At 38.9% G+C, this 22,757-nt stretch overlaps 1 protein-coding gene across 1 annotated transcript in view; it reads left to right on the forward strand.

Moving 5' to 3' along the window:
* Positions 1 to 319: 319 nt before the first annotated feature.
* Positions 320 to 22,757, forward strand: part of Lancl3 (LanC like 3) — a 94,555-nt gene continuing 72,117 nt past the window's right edge. Inside the window, exon 1 of the mRNA XM_004665731.2 lies at positions 320 to 1,026. Coding sequence (XP_004665788.1) covers positions 454 to 1,026 — 573 coding nt within the window. The 5' untranslated portion in view covers positions 320 to 453. The remainder of the gene's footprint in view (positions 1,027 to 22,757) is intronic.

The raw sequence follows: 22,757 nt of genomic DNA on the forward strand, positions 1-22,757 counted from the left end.
AGTACTGGAAGTCATCGCCTCCACGACTAGGTGTGCTAATGCCCAGTCTCTGCGCCTGGACCATGTTTTGCACGTCCCCGGTTTTCTGCCGGGAGGGGAGGAGTCGAGGGCGGAGCTGGAGGAGTGGAGATCACCTAGGCCCCTTGGAGAGCCAGTGGAGCTGCGTCGGCGCAGGAGGGGGGCGGGGTCGGAGAGGGCGCGGCCTCTGGGAGGGCGTTGGGCGATACGCATCCACTACCCCCCCCCCGCACTCTCTCAGGGCACTTGGGAGCCTCGCGGCCACTCGGTGCCCTACTTGGTCCCCCACTCCGTGCTTCCTCCTCGCGTTCGCCTCCTCCAGTCACTGCTGCATACACGACATCCGAGTGCCTCAAAGAGCCAGAGGTGGGGCCCTGAGCTGCAGGGCGCACCTTCGGGAGTCTCTAGTTTCACTTTGGGGACACCGATAACAGCATGGACACCAAGCGCTGCTTTGCCAACCGCTTCGATGACTACCAGGGCAGCCTGCTGGCTGGCCAGTGCGAGGAGGCAGTAGCGCCATTGGTCACCGCCACCATTGAGCGCATCCTCCAGGAGCTGCCCCCACTTGGGGGCAGCGCCGAGGCCCCAGGGGCGACGGCTACAGCCAGTGGCTGCCAGGGGTGTCTGTATAGCGGCTTGGCCGGAGTGGCCTACATGCTCTACCACGTCTCCCAGAGCCCCTTGTTCGTCGCGGCCCGAGAGCGCTATCTGCGCTCGGCCAAGCGTCTCATCGACGCGTGCTCCCGCGCGGAGGAGTGGGGCGAACCGGACGCCGACACCCGCGCCGCCTTTCTGCTCGGGGGCGCGGGCGTGTACGCTGTAGCCACTCTCGTGTACCACGCCCTGGGCCGGTCCGACTACGTGCAGCCACTAGGCAAGTTCCGGGCTCTGTGTGCCATCTGCGCGCCCGTCTCTTTTCTGGAGTGCGGCTCCGATGAGCTGTTCGTGGGCCGTGCGGGCTACCTGTGCGCCGCGCTGGTGCTCAAGCAGAAACTTGCCCAGGAGGTAAGTCCCGGGCGGGCGCGAGGGTGGGAGCATCGTCGCATGCCCAGTCTATCCTGCTTGGACTCCCGGACTCCTGTGGCATCTTTTTGTTACTCTTTGGCACTTTCATTTCTTCCGTTCCTTGAGCTTTATTTTCTGCTTTTGTCTGTCTTTTTCAGTCTTTCCTTTATTAGGATTTTCTCTCTGCGCTTTATTTTTGTTTTGCAAGGAACTTGGTGGCATCGCCCCAGATGGCTCTTTGACTAGTAGCTTTCTGGTGTGTGGCAGTGTGGCCCTTTCAGGTGAAATTTTAGAAACTAAAAAAAAAAAAAAAAAAAAACGAAAGAAAGAAAGCGACTTATTTTCCTGTGACTTCTAGAAAAACCTGAAGCATTCTCAAATGGTAGCTAGAGTACTACTAAGGCACCCTAGAATGGAAGACAGTACTAGAAAACTAATGGAACTTTTAAGGGTCTGATTTAAAATTAAGTGCTTCTAGAGCCCTGGATCTGTAACCAAAAATAACTGCTCAGCTGTGTTTACTCTGTGGCTTACTAGTCCATTGATTCCACGGCTTACCAAATGTGTATCTGATGGGAGCATCCGCTTCTGAAAGGCATAAATGCAGCCAGAAAGGTGCCATACTCTGTCAATTTACACTTTCCATTTTAAAATGTATACTTAGGTTGGTCAAGATCATAGCATTCTTGACAGGGCAGCTTTTCTCGACTTATAGCTTTGCCTGGCTCCTTGAAGGGGATTAAATCTCATATCTATGTATATATGTATTTCTTTTTTCTGGATCCACTGTGAGTATAGTATGCAGTTATTAGAAAACAATGAGTTGATTCCTGTAGAGGGGAAAACATCTATAAAGTGGCAAAGTAACTGGAGCTGAAAGAGAGACACTTTCATTCATAAGCCACTGGAGTCATATTGTCCTAGAGAGGAAGTGATACATTCAACTTGGCTTTATTTGGTAAGAAAGGCATCTGAAGGAAAATGAAAGATATACAGTATGTTTTAAAAGTGTAATTAACTTAGATAACCTCTGCACAGGCAGATTTGATATTTTTTTTGATTTATAACAGGTGAGGTTGATTCCAGTGAGAAGAAAATTACAATAGGATGTGCAGTGTGCTAGCAAAGCAGCAAAGGTCTGTGTGACAAAGTTGTCTTGAAATAGTTCATTCTGCTTCTGAGTCACTGTTATCTGCTAGCAGTTTCCCAAGGGCCCTTGCAGTTGTACAAAACCTTTTAGAAGACCACAGTGATTTACATATAATTTGCATTGCATTTGCATCTATTTTTCAGACCTTGAAATCTGGTGGTAGGCAAGTTTCAAATACATTTTCCCAGTAATTTTCCTTAAGCCTGCTTCTTCATTTTCCCATGCCTTGGGGTCTTTTCTTTAGAAATGAATGGCAAAAGGTTCTATCAAGCAAGTTGTACCAGGATTAATTTGCCCAAAAACTGGTGGCTCAGGACCAGTTTAAAATACTGATATTCTGAGACATTTATTAACACTTTTATTCTGCCCTTCTGCCAGACTAGAGCTGTGGATTTGTACTAATCTTGTTGAGGAGCTTTGACCCTTGCTCTCAGAAGATGGAACAAGGCAACAAGCTCTGGAGATTTTAGAATAGCTCTTAATATGTTAAAAAATGGCTACTCTCAGTGCTAGTCTCAGCTTCATCAATTCATAAAATTCAGGGTTTAAATGAGTAGGGCAGGGGCTAATACACCATTACTAACCTAAACGCCTTAAAGACTAACAGCTTTTCTCTCAGTAAATGATCCATGAACCTTGATTAAATTGAATGTCTAACTTGTGTCTCACTTCAATGTCAATATTCTGTCATTATTTTCTTAGTTTTTTTCCCCTCCAGTGTTCCCTTAGCCATCACCCTACAAGATCCTCTCACCTTATCGGGCACATCTTTGCCAAATAATAAATAGTGAAATGAATGATTCATTTTGATCTAGGTTCTCTCACTATGCCATCCTTTTAAAAATGTTACCTTCTTAAAGATACTTTTCATTATCTTATTTTCCTGCTCAGCATCTTTCAGTGGCTCCCTATTGCCTTTTCTCCAGTGACTTCTCTCATAAGCTGTGATACTTAAAATGGCTGACAAGGCCCCACATGATCTGGCCCCTTGTATACCTACACTGCTTCATGCTTCTTGCTGTTTTAGGCTTTTTCCTATCTCAGAGTGTTTGTAATCACTTTTTATCTGCCCTAACCACTTCCCGCATATATTTTTATAGCTAACTCCATGACCTTGTCTTTACCTCCTCAGTGAGGCTTTTCCTGTCTACCTCATTTAAAGTTACAGACTCAATTTCTGTTCCCCTTTTCCTGCTTAGTTATTCAATTTGTTTATGTCTTCATTAATTTTAAATTTTATCAGTGTAGTTTGTTTTTTGCGTTATTGCCTTATTAACATGGTGTCTGGAACATTTTTAAGTGCCTAACGTTTCTAATTTTTTTTTTTTTTTTTTAGTATTGTAAATGTTGTGTACTCTATGGCTGACATTTCATTGTTAATAGGACCCCATTTATCAATACTTTCCCTTATGCCAGTACTTCTTTGTCACATTTAAAGAAAGTATTCCTACAGCTGGCTTCTCAGTAAATATTTGTTAATAGAATGAATTGGATGAATTATAGTTTCTTACAAATATTTCCCAGATCAAATGGGCTCTCTAGGTCAGTGCTTCTGAAACTAATGTGCAGAGAAATCACCCGCACATTTTGTTATACAAATATAGGCTTTGATTCAGGCTTGAGACTGGCCTGGGATTCTGTAATTCTAACAAGTTTCAAGGTGAGACTGATAGGGTTGGCCCATGGACCAACATGATTTGAATAGTTAAGTGTGGATTTGGGTATTATACCATTTATGTCTATTAAGTCACACTATATTCTATAAAGTCACACATAATTCTATAAAGCTTGACATAATTTTTTAGAAAATATTTTTCTTATTTATTTGTATATTTATTTATTAGAGACAGAGTGAGGGAGAGAAAGAGAGGGAGGCAGAGAATGGGCATGCCAGGGCCTCTAGTTACTTCAAATAAACTCCAGGTGCATGTGCTACCTTATGCATCTGGCTTACATGTTATATGGATAATTGAACCTGGGTTCTTAGGCTTCGCAGGCAAATGCCTTAACCACTGAACCATCTCCCCAGCCCTGATATAATTCTTTTTTGTTTTTTTCAGCATATGGTCTCGCTGTAGCGCAGGCTGACCTGGAATTCACTATGTAGTCTCAGGGTGGTCTTGAACTCATGGCAATCCTCCTACCTCTGCCTCCCAAGTGCTGGGATTAAAGGTGTATGCCACCAAGCCCATCTGATATAATTTTTAATAGAACTGTAGATTAGAATACCCATTACTATATCATACCAGGGTTTCATTATAAGGGCACACAGAAGAATATGTCTCAGGACATACTAACAGAAATAATTATGTTCTTCCTGGAAATTGAATAGGTTTAATTTTCTAAATATGTCTTGTAACTGATTGTGTTTCATACTTTCCTTTGATCACTAGGAGGTATATGGCCAAAATTACTGGCCATATAGCCTAGCATATAGGTTCTTATTACATGTATCTCTCTCTTTATCTCTCTCTATCTATCTAATCTCAGCATTTACTTTAGGTGTATCTAATTTGTTCCTTCTAGCTTATCCTTTCCATATATTTTTCCTTCCTTTTAATTTTATTGTTTCATCCTGTATTTCTAAAATTCATATATATATGGAAAGAGAGACTATATAGGTGATATATTTTCATTTAACTAAGCCCACCTGCACATACTTAAGGTACATACCCTTAAGCAATGGGTTATTGAAGTCCTATTAAATCATGCTACAAAAAATTGTAGTCCATCTGTTCTGTCATCCCCTGATGGATGGAGATATAACATGATGTAGGGATTAGGGGAGAACCAGGCCATTGATTAAAATAACTTTTTCACTGAATGATCTTGGACAAACAATTTAACATCCATGAGCTTTGGTTTCTAAACCTGTAATTGGTAGTAATTCTTAAAAGCTCAAGAAAGCTTTTAAAGAGAATTATTCGCTGAAATTTTGTTTTTTAATTATTCATTCATTGACTATCAGATTTCTCTGTTATACCAGATATCTTTCTAGATGCTGGGATTCAGCATTGAACAGCAAGCTATATGATTTGGTTGTAATAAGTGGTCTGAAGGAAGAAAAGGAAAACTCACTGGGGGCAGATAAGAGAGGGAGAACTGCTATATGCTCAGTAGAAAGGCTCCTTTGTGGAGAGGATGTCATGTCTCAAAGATAGACAATTACGTGGCTGACCAAGAGCAGCCATTTCAGGCAGAGAGGACAGCAAGGACAAAGCCTCTAAGGCTTGGCGATCTCAAAAAAAAAAAAAAAAAAAATTAGAAGTCTGGTTTAACTGGAGCAGAAACTGAGAGAGAGAAAAGTTTAAAGCCATGGGAGGTTTCACATAGGTCCTGCAGGGCCAGATACTTCACCATTAGGGATTTTTATTTCTCTTATATTTAATCAAGGGAGTATACTGCTTTTATTTACCTTTTAGAAAGATTACATTGGTTTTCTGTACAGAGAGTGATTAAGAATGAAAGAAGAGGGCTGGAGAGATGGTTTAGTGGTTAAGGCATTTGCCTGCAAAGCCAAAGGACCCAGGTTCCATTCCCCAGGACCCACGTTAGCCAGATACACAAGGGGGCACACGTGTCTGGAGTTCGTCTGTACTGGCTGGAGGCCCTGGCGTGCCTATTCTCTCTCTCTCTCTTCCTCTTTTTGTCAAATATATAAAAAAAGAATGAAAGAAGAAGGTATATTAAAAACGAAAGGCTAGAGATGTAGCTCAGTGGTAGAGTGTGTGTGTCTAGCATGTGAGAAGCCCTGAGTTTGATCTCCAGAACCCTCCAAAACAATCCCAAAGGGGACATGGTTATATGATTCTAAACACCATTTGTTCCAAGTATTCCTTTGTTTAGTGAAACCTTCAGAACACCATTTTGAAATATATACATTAAAGTACATAAGATTACAAAAGAAGCTTATTGTATCGCAATTCAGCCACCAAAAAATTAATAAATGGGTACTGCAGTAGCATAGATTCTTTTTAAATGAACACATTAACATTTGTTGCAGTAAATCTAATACTACTTCCAAAACAGTGAAGAGAGACAATGATATTTTCAGATATCTTCTGTAACTGCAGTGTGATATACATATATCTGTGCTTTTTATAGGTGACAAAGTCACATGTACAACTAATTATTATGATCTACATTTTTGTCTCTTTACTATTGTTCTTTTGAAATAGATCAGGGTCTTGCTGTATAGCCCAGATTGACCTGAAATTCTCGAGTGCTGAGATTATAGGTATGACCCTTTATGACTGACATTTGTAGTAAAGGGAAATGCTCTGTTGTTGAAATTAGATAAGAAATATAGATGCAACTATTTTCTTAGCCTAAGGGAACTTGTTTGAAAGTTGCTAGATGACTAGGTAAAATACCTAGCATAGGGCTTAGTAGATGGTAGCTGCTGAATGAAATCAGTGATAGCCCATGCTGTCCCTACTAACAGAAAATCTAAGGTAATTCTGAATGTCAGATAAAAATAATACTCAGCACAAGGTTTCTATCTTCCTGCTGTGATTTAAAAATGCAGTTGTTAATTGAGTCTTCAGTGTATTCTAAGACAATTGTTTGTGAGCAATTATATAAATGTGAAGTGTTTTTGTCTGAAAATAACAGAATGTCTAAGAATAGAGGATTGATGCTAGACACAGTGGCATATAGTGACCTACAGCCCCATAACAAAGGAGGCTGAAACAGGAGAGTCATTTGACAGCAGTAATTTGAGGTTAGCCTGAGCAGTTTAGTGAGACATCATCTCAAAAAGAAAATAAAATGTGATTGAAATAATGAGAATAGCCAGGTGTGGTGCAGCCCCTGCGACTCATTGTCTAGTACTTGGTCCTTGGCCAGGTGGACTTTCAGGAAAGGCTTAGAAGGCTAAGTGTCTCACTTCTAACCTTTAGAATTAGACACAGGTTCTAAACCATTAGAAATCGACAAGAAAGGATGGAGAAGGAAATGACTGTTGAAATCATGTTTAAAATCAGGTTTGGGATCAGTGATTCTGATGTGAGACCCAAGGTTCTGCATCTCTAGAGAGCTTCTGGGTGATGTCACTGTTCATTGAACAGAGTGCATGCAAAAGAGCTAAATCCATATTTCTCCAATTTTATGAGATTTCCTATCAAGAAATTTAACTGATCCCCTGAGCTTCATGATTTTCATAATTTGTCCTTCAACTAAGAATGACATTTTCCCAAAGATGACAGAATATCAGCTTTCCATTTTGTAGTTTGTGCTTAAAGAAAGATTCACTGACACTTGAACTGACAAGTTTAGGAATTCTGTTAACATTTTGAAAGAATGAGTGATATATGGATGTGTTTTCCCTAATAAAAATGATTTGGCTGTATGTATGTGTGTGTGTGTGTGTGTATGTGTGTGTACATATATATATATTGACTTTTTTCTTAAAGGGCAAATAAATCACATTCCAGTAGTTTTAAATTATTTGATGAAGATACAAGAAGAGCATTTTATTATAACATTTCCAGATTAAATGGAAAACATGAGCTCAATACTATTTTCATTTTACAAACATTCAATTAATTTTACCTCTGTTATATAAAGTACTGTTTCTCCCTCAGTAACAAATTAAATTAAATATTATTGGAATTTCCCTTTTTATTTTTATAACTTTAATTGTGCAGTGATTTAACAGACTTACTAAAAATTAAGTTAGTTAGCTTCATGTTTTAATAATTTATGTTTTATGTATTAATGTACATTCCACTAAAACTCACATGCATGATTTGCACTGTAATTAGTGGAAGAGAGCATGGTTTATGTTTTTCTTGTTACTGAATAAGCAAATGGGGAAAACAAGCACAGTAAAAATCACTTTAAGTATACTGAATTGTAAATGTACTGAGTGACATCCTAATAGACAAAACACCAGTAAGCTACAGGGTTACTCCTGGGTCCCTAAAGTCTCCTTTGGAGAGCAATTAGTGACCTCCAAAATTAATCCTTAATTAAATTTTGTCTATATGTTTGGTCTTAAACACTCAGAGAGAAATGTATAACCAAAGATAAAGCGATACCTCAAATATATGAATGACCTATTAAGTAATATAACAAGAGCTTTCCAAGAGGGAAACAAGCAAGGCCTATGTTGTCCCCAGTTCAAATAGTTCTAAGTTTATAATAAGAAAAAAAAATAGATGTCAAAAGGGTTATTTTCAAATATATATATATCTGACCAAAAGTCACTTAATTCAAAATATTTCCTTAAAGTGGGAACAATGGTGATTCTCTTCTAACTTGTGCCAAGACATCCTTAAACAAGTCCTGAGACCAAAAATGTATTTGTACATTTAATGGCACCCAATGGCTCTATGGCAACAACCTTTGGCCCTGGCCGGCCACCCCCAGGATGAATTTAAAAAGGTACACTCTGGAAGGCTATTATACAAAATGTGATATCAAAGTTAAATGTTATCTATATGTTTCTGATAACTCTGCTAATATCTCAACTATTTTACAAGCCATATGGAAACAGATTCGGACTATGTCAGACACTACTGTGCCATTCAATGAACAGTTCTGGAAGAAAATCTCAGCCAGCTTATGCTCTGATTGTCCTGAGACAATCCAAATCCATCTACCTGGGTGTTCTTAAATGCTCTCCAAGGTCTAGAAGTCCACAAGAAGAATAACCCTGCAGGCAATCAGATTGCTGTGTGCTCACTTCTCATTAACTTCTTACTTTTATTCTTTCTCCCCCAATATTCTCTTCCAAGACTATTTCCTGAACTTCATCAATATACTTCCAGGGTCATTTCGAATGGTTGCCAACTCTGGGAGAGACTCTATCTATAACTGCCCCATTCATCAGGAAATAGGTAATCTGACACCATAATCCCCTTGTCTTCTTACAGCAGTTAGAGTGTCTTTTCATCAGAGGGGGGAATTAAGGGGGATAGAGTTAGGGTGACTGTAATCCTGAAGGTAAAAAAGGCAGGAAAGTTTTTCTTATCTCTTTCCTAGTTCCAAAGAACTGTTTTTCCACAAGCAGTCAGGATCCCTCCTGGGAGGGAGGTCTTTCACAGGATTTAAACATTGTGGTTGGTCAAGTTAAGCTAATCCCTTCCTGAGACAGCCCCTAGCCCTAACCAACCAACTGACCCTCTGGTTCACCTGGTTCAAAAGACAGGCAACCACTCTAAGGTTATAAATACCTTTGCAAAGGGAGGGCAGGCTCTCTTTCTCTCTGATCACTTCGAGCTGTGGGTGAGTTTTTTTCCCTTGGCTGGGCCTGGGCTGGCTCTGTAGGGCTTGCCCTAGGCCCCAGCCCAGGCCCAGCCATGAGGGCCCCCTAGCCCTTACTCTTTGCATGAGTTCTTTATCTCCTCCAGTTCTCCATGTGGCAGGAGCTCCTTGATCTTTCTTTTCCCTTTTCTTTCCATGCTTTTCCTGCAGATCCTTATCTGGTCACATGGACTCCTGAGCTTCACGTCGCCCACATTGGCATTTGGGCTCCATGTGCTGTACTTCTCCCCAATTTATTTCCCCTTACCTCTCAGCTTTCCCCTTTCTGCACTCCTTTGTAAAATCTGCATAAAATGTGGCATTTTAAAAATCAAAATATATATATATATATATATATATATATATATATATATATATATATATGTATGTATGTGTATGTATATATATGTATGTATGTATATATATATATATATATATTGAGTGATTTTTGCCAATATCTTCAATCCCCCAGTTTCACAAAGAATATTGAAACCACCACAAGAACTGTACTGTTCTGAGAGCATCAACATTTTGATTTGGAGGACAAGGAGGACAAAATAAATGAGATCACAAAACAGAGAAATGACTACCTAGAAAGAGGAAGATAGATTTGGGATGGAAGAAAAGAGAAAAAGTTAGCAGGACAGGAACACAATCAAATCACAGTATTTTCATATATTAAAGTCCAGGCTAGAGAGATGGCTCAGTGGTTAAGGGCTTGCCTGCAAAGCCTAGCAGTCTGGGTTTGATTCACCAGTACCCACTTACAGCCAGATGCACAAAGTAGCACATACATCTGCAGCTCATTTGCACTGGCTGGAGACCCTGGTGCACCCATATTCATATTCTCTCTCTCTTTCTCAGTCTTTTGTCTTTGTCTGCTTGCAGATAACTTTTAAAATAATTAAAAAATAACTTATGGTTGGAGAGATGGTTTAGCAGTTAAGCACTTGCCTGTGAAGCCTAAGGACCCTGGTTCGAGGCTGGATTCCCCAGGATCCATGTTAGCCAGATGCACAAGGGGGCATATGCAGCTGGAGTTCGTTTGCAGTGGCTGGAGACCCTGGTGCGCCCATTCTTCTTCTCTATTTCTCTCTCTCTCTCTCTCTGTCCCTCTTTCTCTCTGTCTGTCACTCTCAAATAAATAAATAAAAATAAAACAAAAATAACTTAAGTTTCTTAATAAAAAGATTGCTTTAATGGAAATTTATTATATTTCTTAACCTATGAATAAGAGAATGATAGATTACATTAATTACTCATTAATTTCTTTGCTAATATCATTTTGCTGATAATTTAATGACTGACATTTATCATATGATTGGCTGCTGATAAATGTCTATATTCCCTCCACGTACAAAGAGTTCTTTCATATCCCTGTATAGAGTGCAGATAGTCCTTAAATAAACTGATTCAACAGTCCCTGATATGTTCCATTGTTTTTCATCACAATTCAATTTCACAAATTGATCTCTGGCCTATAGTCTTTAATTTAGGAAAATGCCTTGGATATTTGGTTTGTTTCAGAAAAAAATGTTGTTCTCATTCATATGTATAATCTGTATACATACATATAAACTCAGATATATATAGACATACACACATATGATTTCCTCAGTAAGTACTGTAGACCATGTTTATTTGGTAGTGTGTTTCAGAAAATAATTAGTATAATCAGTAATTATTTCAATTGCTTTTTCAGCTTCTGGAGACAATTATTTTTCTTGCATTAATATGCTTTCTTATTTGTATTAGTCACTTGTCTCTCCACAATTATTTTCTTTTACAAATATTTTTTACTTATTTATTATATGGGGGGGGGAGAGAATGGATATGTTTACACCAGGGCCTCTTGCACATGAACTTCGGACACTTTTTTGCATTGTACTTTACATGGGCGCTGGGGTACTGGGGAATTAAACCCATAATTGAAAGCTTTGCAAAAAAGCACCTTTAATCACTGAGCAATCTCTTTAGCCCCCAATAATTTTCTTTATGGATTTTGTTACTAAGGAATCCTACCAAGTTAAAAGATCCCTTACACTTAGGACACTAGCCATTTGGGCAATCCTAGTTTTCAAGAGTTTATTTAATTCATTCTTTCATTTTGTAAGCTGAGCAAAGGAGTGAATTCTGTGAGAACAAACTTCCCTTTATTAATAGTAAATCCATTCAACAACTCAGACACATGAATGACTGACATATTGAAGTGTGAGTAATTGCTATCTGAGCCATAAAGAAACTGTTACCTAGATGATGTTACAGACTTTACTGGTGAGAACATCCAAATGAGAGGTGGCAAAAGAAATATTGTCCATAGAATTCATATCTAGTCAGATGTTATATGTCTATCTGCTGTCTGGTTCTGTTGTTTTACATGGAATGGATTCCCTGTGCTCAGTGGTGTGTTGAAATCTGGTGTCCATGACAACCCAACCATCACCAGGCTCAAAGCGAGCACTGTGGGGACTTTCTGAATGTCCACTCACACAATGAATTCAGGAAGGAGCCACTTTCCTGAAAGACTTAACAGCTATTCAAGACTGATGAGATCTATTACCCAATCAAGAAGTAAGTATTGTCCCTAGCACATCTTCCTTCCCACATCTTCCTTCCTTCCTTCCTCCCTCCCTCCCTCCCTCCCTCCTTCCCTCCTTCCCTCCCTCCCTTTCTTCCTTCCTTCCTTCTTTCCTTCTTTCTTCCTCTCTTCCTTCTTTCCTTCTTTCTTCCTCTCCTCCTTCTTTCCTCCTCTCCTCCTTCTTTCCTTCCTCCCTTCAGTTCTCCCTCCTCCCTCCCTCCTTACTTCCCTCCCTCCCTTTCTTCCTTGCTCTTTATCTCTCTAACATCTATCTATCTAACATCTATCTATCCCTTTCTAGTTTTGGCTGGCCTGAAATGTTGTAGACCCAAGCTAGCCTTAATTCATAATCCTGACTTAACTTGTAGTGCTGTGATTGTAAGCATGTGTTGCTACACTTGGCACAATTTTGTTTTTAAAAATATTTTCTAATGAGCAGGACAAACATAATTTCACATGTATTACATACTGCAACTGTTAAAGTATGTTGGAGTCTCATCAAAGGCATTTCAACAGAGTATTTGTGAGCGGAGCTTTTAACTTCAGTAGCTTTGGGATTGAATCTTGGCTCTGGAACATCCATTGCTTGATTTTCTCATTTGCAAAATGTAATCCAAGTAGTATGTACCTCTTAGGCTGCTAGAAAGAGTTACCATCCGGACACAGAGTAAAGAATGTCACCCATTCTTTATTATTATTATTTCTAATGTGAAGTGAAACTTCATGGAGTGAATAATGCACATGTATTTTTTTTTGGACTTTCAGCTAATCCATCAGAAATCCCTTGAGGTGGTTTTCATAGCTGCTGTCTTCTGGATGTCCAGAGCTTTGAGATTTTCACACAGAGGCCATAAAGGATTGGAAGGAAATGTTGCATCCTCTGCCATATTGTAGATTAAGCTGAAGTTCTTCAATAATTTGTCAAAGTAAATTGAGGGGCTGGGCATCACTCCTGAAGCATAAGCCTAAGTGATGTGTCCTCTGCACTTCCTTCAAGGAAAGAACTCTTCTTTTCTCTTTAAAACCCTTTAGACACTTCACAAGCTTAATCTAGGAATTGGATTCCTGAGACTCTGGCAGAAATCATCTCATTGTTAATTGGTATTTGGGTGATAATGGAATGTTTATTTTTCACTCTGCCCCCTCCTATATTCTGAGTGATGGATTCAAAGATTTATTTCTTACACTTCTCTCTTTCCACCTAAAGCTCTTTTGCTTACATGGTACTAACTAGGAATTTCAGAAGAATATCTGAAATTTGTGATGTGTTGAAGTGATAAACTTCAAATGAGTTTTCTTCAGCAAATTCTCTAGACAAAGTACAGTTGGGAATGTATTCAAGAAAAAACCTGGACCAGAGTGAGACCCTACCTCGAAAAAAATAAAATAAAATAAAATAAAAAAGATTAATGTAGTTAATGATTCTATCAAGTGCTTCTTCAGCTTCTGGGGACAAAAATATTTTTCTTGCATTAGTGCACCTTCTTATTTGTATTAGAAAACTATGGTATAAGTTTACTCTCGATTTTATAGACTTAAGTATGAATTTCAGTCTCTACCTCCTAGGTCTTATATATATTCATTAATAACAATGCTGCTAATTTAACCACTACACTATTGTAATGATCTATAATTATAATTTTCCCTTATCCATAATCAGTGTGGTCTCATGTGTATTCATTAGTTCTGCTTATGACCATATTGCATCTAGGCATTGACTTTAATCTCCATGTTGGTCTATTACATTTTTCTCTGATTGAAATGCTTCTCATACTTGTGCATGCATCAAAATCCCTGGACTGGTTCTACCCCAGCGATTCTGACTCAGCAGGTATAGAATTGGGCTTGAAAATTAGAGCATTTGTGTGTCCAGTGATACTCTTTCCACTTCTGCTATTGTTTGAGGGATAGATTATGAGAGCATTTTCATTAGACCAAACATCTCTAGATGCCAAAACTAGATAAGGGAATGTTCACAGTACTACAAACTTGTCACCATTATAAAATAAGTCAAACAATAGGACTCACTATATGATAGCCACTATGAAAAGTATATTAATTCTATTCCAAATGAGAAACATTGTAACTAAGAGGGACTCAGCAACTTGCTCATCATCACAAAACTGGTAAAATAGTTGAGCTCATGGCTGTCTATGAAACTTCTTAAATGATGTAGAATTAACTGTAGTAAGATATCTTCATGAGTTTGTACTAAATCAAGCACTTCCAAGAATATTATGACCTTTTACCTCAAGACATTTGGGATTTTTCTTTTTTCAAGGTAGAGTCTCACTCTAGCTTAGGCTGACTTGAGACCTACTCTTTTTTTTTTTTTTAATTTTTAGAGACCTACTCTTTAGTCCAAGGCTAGCCTTGAACTCACAGTGATCCTCCTACCTCTGCCTCCTGAGTGCTGGGATTAAAGGTGTACACCACCACTCCCAGTTACTTAAGACATTTGAAAGAACAGCCTGAATTCAAAATATAAAATCAAAATGTTTCTTAAGTTACTATTAACGAGTAAAATGGCAATACTAAAAGGTGCTGTATAGTTGTAAACTTTTAGAAACCTGTGAATCTCAGGTAGAAAGGTTTAGTAATTTGAAAGTTCCACATACTGCTGGTGATAGTGAGGATATTGGCCAGGTCTGAAAAGCAGAATTGTCAGTTTGATTGAATAGTTAGATTACCTGATACTTTCCTAAATCCAGGCAGCCAAATGATGACATTAGTCCAGGTTTCCCACATGTTTACATTGAGATATTGATGTGTTTTTCAAGGAAAGACTCCTAGGAGAAACCAGTAGGAGAGTAGGGTTTAGAGAAGGAAGCATTGAAGAGTGTGAAGCCAATCAAGGGTGCAATTTTGCCATCCTATAGGAGAGTTCTGCAGTACAAATAACATTCTATACTGGCAGTACCACTTTTAGATCAGTAATTAGATACTGGTGTGGATTGAAAAGGCATGGAAACTTTCAGGTACTGCTGTCTCTCTTGTGTTGCCATAGTGACTCAAAAGTTGATGGAATTTTGTTTTGTTTTTATTTTTTTTTTTTAAATTAAGACAGGGTCTATTTAGCTCAGGCTGGTCTCAAAGTAATATATGTAGCTGAGACCTTGAACTCTTGATTCTCCTATCTCCATAACCCAACCGCTTGGATTTTAGGCACACACCAGACTCCACAAGAAGGACTTGTGAAGGAAGATGAAAGATGGTTTTTAGAAGCAAAGCACTTGGACAGTAGGGGATAGAATCACAGAAAAAGTAAAGAGCACTTGAAGTGAGTTGGTGGGAAGAGAAGCCACTTGTTCCTTTACTGTGTCCTCCAAATCTTAGTAGATGCCTGGAGAATCTCTTCCTTTTCCTTCTCTTCCCCTCATCCTTTCTTTCCTTCCTTTTCCTCCTTATTTTGAGGCATGGTCTTACTATGTAGCTTAGGCAAGCTGCAAATCCACAATCCTCTTGCCTCTGCTTTCTGAGTACTAGAATCGTAGGCATATACCACTATGGTATGCTCACTTTTTTGATATACTAGTTCAAAAAAATTCAATGTTGACTTCTAAGGCATGAATACAAAGATGGAATAATTCATTAAAATACCAATTTGACATCCAAGTATACAAGCAGAATTGGGAGGACCTTATTATATATATTGTGGTAGTTTGAATGTGATAGTGTAATGTATGGTCCTATAGTCTCAGGTGTTTTATTAAAGTTGAACTTGTAACTTCAATCCCTAGGCAGGCAGATCTATGCTAAATGGGAACCCTTCACTGGGGGCAGATCCTAGGGGCAGCCCTATGGTGTGTTTGGGGTTGGATCTTTAGGCCATTCCAACTAGGTGTGTTCAGAGCAGTTTGAGCTCTGGCTGTTGGTGCTGGCAGGTGTTGGTGTTTGCTTGCTGCAGTTGTTTCTCTATGCTTAGATTCATGAAAGTGAGCCAGCTTCTTCCACCACTGATGGTATTCCCCTGGATTTTGTAAGCCTGAACTAAACACCATCCTCCCATAAGCTGTGTCTGGTTGGGTGTTCACTCCAGCAATGTGGAACTGACTTAATACACATACAGCCCAGTGACGTGGAACTGACTTAATATGCATACAGCACACAGACATTCTTATCTTTTTACCCCAAACAACTCCTGCCACCTTGGCAGCCACACTTTCCACCAAACAGTAGGTTTAAAGAGGGGTTATGGTATCTTAAGATATACTTAAAAAACAGAGCTATAAATTCTGATATCAGTCTAAATAATCCATCCAAATATAACTATAGTTACATTGTCTTGTTACTCTACAGTAAAATATACCAACTGGCTACTCTTTTCCATGCCTAGATCTTCACTGAGCTTTTAAATATGAAACCTGAAAAGGATTGTTAGTTGAAAGCATTTAAGAAAAGCATCTGATATGAAAAACAATCATCTTAACAAAATAAATGGATAGGTAAACTGAACTTAGAGAGAACAAGTAATATTGGAAAACATGCAGTAATTTGGACCTAGAATGTTCCCCAAAGACCCATGTTTAAAGGCCTGGTTCCTAGTTGGTACTACTGAAATGTGGTGGAACATTTAAGAAATAGAATCTAGTGAGAGGTTTGTATGGGATTGTAGGATACCAGTAAGTTTCCCTTTTCCTTATGAGGGAATTTATGTTTTAAACCAGGCAACCTGTGTTTCTGTCCTAACACACCAAATGTGTAGTATTTTTTTTTCCAAGTCATATAAAGTCCAAGTGGTTCTTTCTGAGTAGTCCCTTGTTCTGAAGTTCTCTTCTCTGGAAATTAAGATATGATCATTTTGGTGTGTTCACAATGCATCTCCAATTTTTTTATTTCCATGTCTTTGGCTGTTTCCAGTCTCAAAATGGTGTCTAATTGAGTCTAATATATATATTTAACTTAAAATCTCCTATTTGTTGTACTCTATTCTTATATTTGAAGACTTGTATCTGTATTTAATTCTGAAAATTTCTCAGCCACTGCCCTAACAACTCACTCATTAAAAGTATACATTTCATGGGCTGGAGAGTGGCTTAGTGGTTAAGCATTTGCCTGTGAAGCCTAAGGACCCTGGTTTGAGGCTCGATTCCCCAGGACCCACGTTAGTCAGATGCACAAGCGGGTGCACACGTCTGGAGTTCGTTTGCAGTGGCTGGAAGCCCTGGCGTGCCCATTTCTCTCCCTGTCTCTCTGTGTCTCTCTCTCTCTGCCTTTCTCTCTGTGTCTGTAGCTCTCAAGTAAATAAATAAAAAAATGAACAAATTTTTTTTAAAGTATACAATTCAAAGGCTAGATATATGGCTTAGTGATTAAGGCACTTGCCTGTGAAGCCTAAGAATTAATGTTTGACTCTCCAGGTCCCACATAAGCCAGATGCAGAAGGTGACACTAGAATGCAAGGTTCCATATACGCACAAGCTGGTGCACACATCTGGAATTTGATTGCAGTGGATGGTGGCCCTGGCACACCAGTTGTCTCTCTCACATAAAAAAAGACCAAAGAGGGGCTGGAGAGATGGCTTAGCAGTTAAATACTTGCCTGTGAAGCCTAAGGACCCCGGTTCGAGGCTTGATTCCCCATGACCCATGTTAGTCAGATGCCCAAGGGGGCACACACATCTGGAGTTCGTTTGTAGTGGCTGAAGGCCCTGGCGCACCCATTCTCTCTATCTGCCTCTTCCTCTTTGTCTGTTGCTCTCAAATAATGAACAAAAATAAACAAACAAAAAAATCATGTAAAAAAAGAGGCCAAAGGCCAGTCTGTTGGACTTGCCTCAAAAAAGTATACAATTCAGCTAGGCGTGGTGGCGCACACCTTTAATTCCAGCACTCGGGAGACAGAGGTAGGAGGATCACCATGAGTTCAAGGCCACCCTGAGATGACAGAGTTAATTCCAGGTCAGCCTGGACCAGAGTGAGACCCTACCTCAAAAAACCAAACAACAAGTATACAATTCAATAATTGAATAAAATATTTAAAAAATAATAATGGGCTGGAGAGATATCTCAGTAGTTAACACATTTGTCTGCAAAGCCTAGGGAGCCAGGTTTGATTCTCCACTCACATAAGCCAGATGCACAAGGTGGCACATGCATTTGTAGTTTGTTTGCAGTGGCTAGAGGCCTTGGCTTGCCCATTCTCTCTCTCTGTCTGCCTTTCTCTCTCTCTCATAAATAAGTAAGTAAATAAATAAATAAAATATTTTTCATCCTATGCAATTCACTGGTTTTAGTATGCTCTCTATAGCCGTCATGCTTTCAAGTTTAGAATATTTCAATGAACTCAAAAAGGAATCTTGAAGCCATTAGCCAACACTTCTCTTATTTCCCTACATCTTTTCCCACTTCTGCTGAACTAGGCAGCACTCATATAGTTTATTTTCTAGTTTCTTCAAGATTTTTCACACAGTATCACCCTCTACATAATGAAAAGCAATGATGACATAGCATTTATTAGAAACAAAACAAAGCGAAACAAAACAAAACTTCTGAGCAGGGTGTGATGGCGCACGCCTTTAGTCCTGCCACTCGGGAGGCAGAGGTAGGAGGATCGCCGTGAGTTCGAAGACACCCTGAGACTCCATAGTGAATTCCAGGTCAGCCTGGGCTAGAGTGAGATGCTACCTTGAAAAACCAAAAAATAAAAAACTTCCATGTTGGTAACATTTTTCTTTGTGTTTGATATCATTTTGAGAGTTTTGGTGTACAGTCACAAACTGTTGAGAGCTAAATCCTGCTGCCTTTTGGCTAACAGTGATTTTGAAAAACATTCAAATTTCAGAAGAGGTTTAGATGTGAAAAAGAGAAGTGTATCTTAGAATTGATTTAAAATGTACTGTAGTTATTTTCTTTAGGAGAGTGTTCTTTTGAGTATGTATAGTAGTGCTATTCAGAGTGTGGTTTGCTGCTGGCCAATTCCATTCTGCAAAAGTTGTTGGTCTACCAGGATAGAAGGACAAATGTTTAAAGGAAGCATAAAGGAACTTTTTGAGTAATTAGGCCATTTTGGCAGTTGAATCTAATAATACAAAATTGGAACTGGAATTCTAGGCATCTTGTTTATTTTATTTTATTTTTCTTGTATTTTATAAAAGTGGCAATCCATGATGGGCCAGAAAATAAATGATCAATGTAACACTAGTTCATCACCAATGAAATGACTGTATAGTAATCATCATAATAATTCTCAAGTGTTCATTGCATAACCTGGAGAGTTTAATGAAATATAGGTTACTATATTTTACATAGGTGTGGACTAGAGTGGGAGAACTTGCATTTCTAACAAGTTCCAAGGTGATGTTGATACTTCTGGCCCACAGAGACTGCACTTTGAGAATCACTGCCCACGATCATCATACTGCTGGTTGCAGAGTTTGTTGATGGTTTTCCAGTTTGATTTCTGCTATAGAAACTTCTGATTCTTGGGACTGGAGAGATGACTTAGTGGTTAATCGCTTGCCTGTGAAACCTAAGGACCTTGATTCGAGGCTTGATTCCCCAGGACCCACGTTAGCCAGATGCACCAGGGGGCGCATGCATCTACAGTTTGTTTGCAGTGGCTGGAGACCCTGGTGTCTCTCTCTGTCTCTCTCAAATAAATAAATAAAAGTGAAAAAAAAGAACAAAACCCTTCTGATTCTCTTTTGGAAGGTTTCTTCTCTCAGTGATCACTCTTAAATTTAGTAAAGTTAGAACAACTTCTCTAAACATTAATTTGTTTAATCTTTCCTTGGAGCACTGTTCAAAATATCACTGACTTTCAGAGCTAGTACCATCAGTGTAGGCAGTAGAATATATGTGATCATGTTTGATTAGATGTTCACCCACTACTTAGAAGAGCAAAATGTTGGTTTGGGAGATAGCTCAGTAGTTGAAGGCACTTGGTTTAAAAGTCTGTTGACCCAGTTTCAATTCCCCAGTACCCAAAAAGCCAGATGCACAAAGTGGCACATGTACCTGGAGTTCCTTTGCAGCAACAAGAGGCCCTGGCATGCCCATACACAATTTCTCTCTCTCTCTCTTGTTCTTTCCCCCTCTCTTCTTGTCTCTTTCTTTCTCTATCTTCTCAGAAATAAATGCATGTAAATGTTTTTTTAAAAGAAGAGCAAAATGAAAACTTTATTTCTGAACTGAATTGGTGATGTGATTGGTTATAAATAAGTTCCTGGTTCTTGGAGAATGTTGTGAACAATGTGTTGACAGCATGCTGTAGTTTCTGACTGTTTAAGCAACCCAAATGCCTGAGGTAAGACTTTCTTATGGTTTAAACTATACCACATCAAACTTCTGAGATATTTTTCTTGCCTTATGAAGATGACAGTAGGTGTTTAAAAATATGCATTATATATCCACTAAATTCCAAGTAATTGCTGTTTTGAAGACTATATATTAATCTTAAAGACTTAGATAAAATTACATTTAGGGCAAAAATCATGTTTGGATTTGTCAAATATCTGAATAATTTTTTGTTTTTCGAGGTAGGGTCTTACTCTAGCTCAGGCTGACCTGCAATTCACTATGTAGTCTCAGGGTGGCCTTGAACTCATGGCAATACTCCTACCTCTGCCTCCCAAGTGCTGGGATTAAAGGCGTGCACCACCACTCCCTGCCAAATATATGAATTCTTGATGCTATAGGCAGAGTATCTTCTTATCCTGTTCCTGTGGTCAATGTTACAAATCTTTGTATTGTCCACAGTCAGCATCCACTGTCCTTTGACTATTAGATGAAACATCCTTAGAATTCTCATCCACTGCTTCTCAAACTCTACTGTATGTAATATGTCTGTAAATCCTGCTAAAGATCTAGAATGGGGCCCATGATTCTGCCATCCCTTTAAGCTCCCGTTGTAGCCAATGCTTGTGGACTAAGGACCATATGTGAGTGGCAAGGTGAAAAACACTTCTGAGCGACCTGCTTTCATATGGTATCCCCTCTTGGGAATTCACAAGTGGGATACCAAAGTAAACCTTCCCCAGTGGCTTAGCATGGTCACCGAAAGTGAACTTTACCTTCATTCTTATGTTCACGCAATAATAACATTTAAGTTACTCTATGGATAAGGCATAATAGAGACCATTCCTTTTATGTTGGTAACTATTGACATCATTTTTATCATAGTTGCTAAAATAATTAAATTTGGGAGCTGGTGCTAAAATACACAGACAAAGCACATGCATATCACATGCAAGTCCCTGAATTACATCTCCACCATCACCAAATATTTGTCATTTATTTCCTTCTTTAAAATATTTTATTTATTTATGGTAGAGAAAAAGAGAGGGGGGGCAGAGAGAGAGAGAGAAGGCAGATAGAATAGGCACGTCAGGGCCTCTAGCCACTGCAGACCAACTCTAGATGCATGCACCACCTTGTGCATACATGGGTCCTGGGAAATCAAACCTGGATTCTTAGGCTTCACAGGCAAGCACCTTAACCACTAAGCCATCTCTCCAGCCCTTGTCATTTCTTTCTGACAGAAAATGTTGTTGGAAGGAAAGGTACTCAATGAATATCATATTAAAAGTAATTTTATATATATTATCGGGGAAAATTTCCCATATCCCATAGAAAAGATAGAAGCTAAAGCCTTTGTAATATGCTATTTAATGATATGCTCAGTTTTTGTTTGTTAAACTTGAGTTTGTAATCAATGACCAGTGTTACATGAGATCAGTAACATTTTAGTAAAATGATAATTTCAATGTTTTCTTTGATCTTCAGTGAATTAGGAGTAGTGAGAAAAATTACTATTGAGCTTTCATGTAGCTATCACACAATGCGACCCTCACACACTTCTATTCTCAAATTGTATATTAGAGTAAAATAATAGGGATTATTTTACACAGTTAAATCTATTCATATTTAAGAGTGAGTGCCAGATTCTTTTCTTGCCCAAATGGATCAATTTTTAATATGTTAGCTTGAATTTATAGACAACCTGATACTAAAGTTCTTAAAATAGCAAGTGGATGTGTTTTCTCATGCATTATGAAGTCTGGGGATAGGCAACTGTTGGCATTTATTCAATGAGTCAGTGAAATCAGAGCCAATGTCTCTGTACTTCTTTGCTCTTCCTGCTTCATGGTTGCAGAGTATGTGTGGAAGCTCCAGATACCGTCTCAGTTCAAGGCAGGAAAAGTATGAAGGCTCCAAACTTACCAAGCATGTCTAAACTAAAATTTGTACAATAAATCTCCAAAACAATTTCTCCTTCAACCTAAAACCAAAACTGTAACATAGCAATCCAAGGCAATTTGGTGAAACTTGCATTTATCTGGTTTGCCTTGAAAAATATTAGCAAACAAGTCAGGAGAAATAGCTTTTGAGTATGCAAATGTGTGCTATACCCAAAGCAACTAAAAGCAGAATCCGCCTGTCTGTTGTGATTCAACTTTGCACTTTCTTTGCAGAATGCAATCTTCATTACTTGGAATAGAGTGTGGCGAGGAGAGGTCTGGTAGAGTGAAGAAGCAATGGTGGAACAGCCTTTCAGCATCCAAATACCTTTCTCTTTAAGTGATATGCATATACACACAGGGTTCTGAGGGCACAAATTCTACTGGAATTCAGAAGGAAAAACAAATGGATCTCACAAATCTGCATACAAAGCAGTTTGTAAATTCAGTAGCTGAATTTCTAGTCATAATCATTGAGGTACCCTTAATCCTGTAGTCTTTTTAGAAAATTCAAGTATTAAACAGCTTGTGTTATCAGTCTAATGAATCCCTAATGATTTTGAAAGAAAATGCT

This window comes from Jaculus jaculus, chromosome X (genome assembly GCF_020740685.1).
Source record: "Jaculus jaculus isolate mJacJac1 chromosome X, mJacJac1.mat.Y.cur, whole genome shotgun sequence".
In the NCBI taxonomy this organism is placed as follows: Eukaryota; Metazoa; Chordata; class Mammalia; order Rodentia; family Dipodidae; genus Jaculus; species Jaculus jaculus.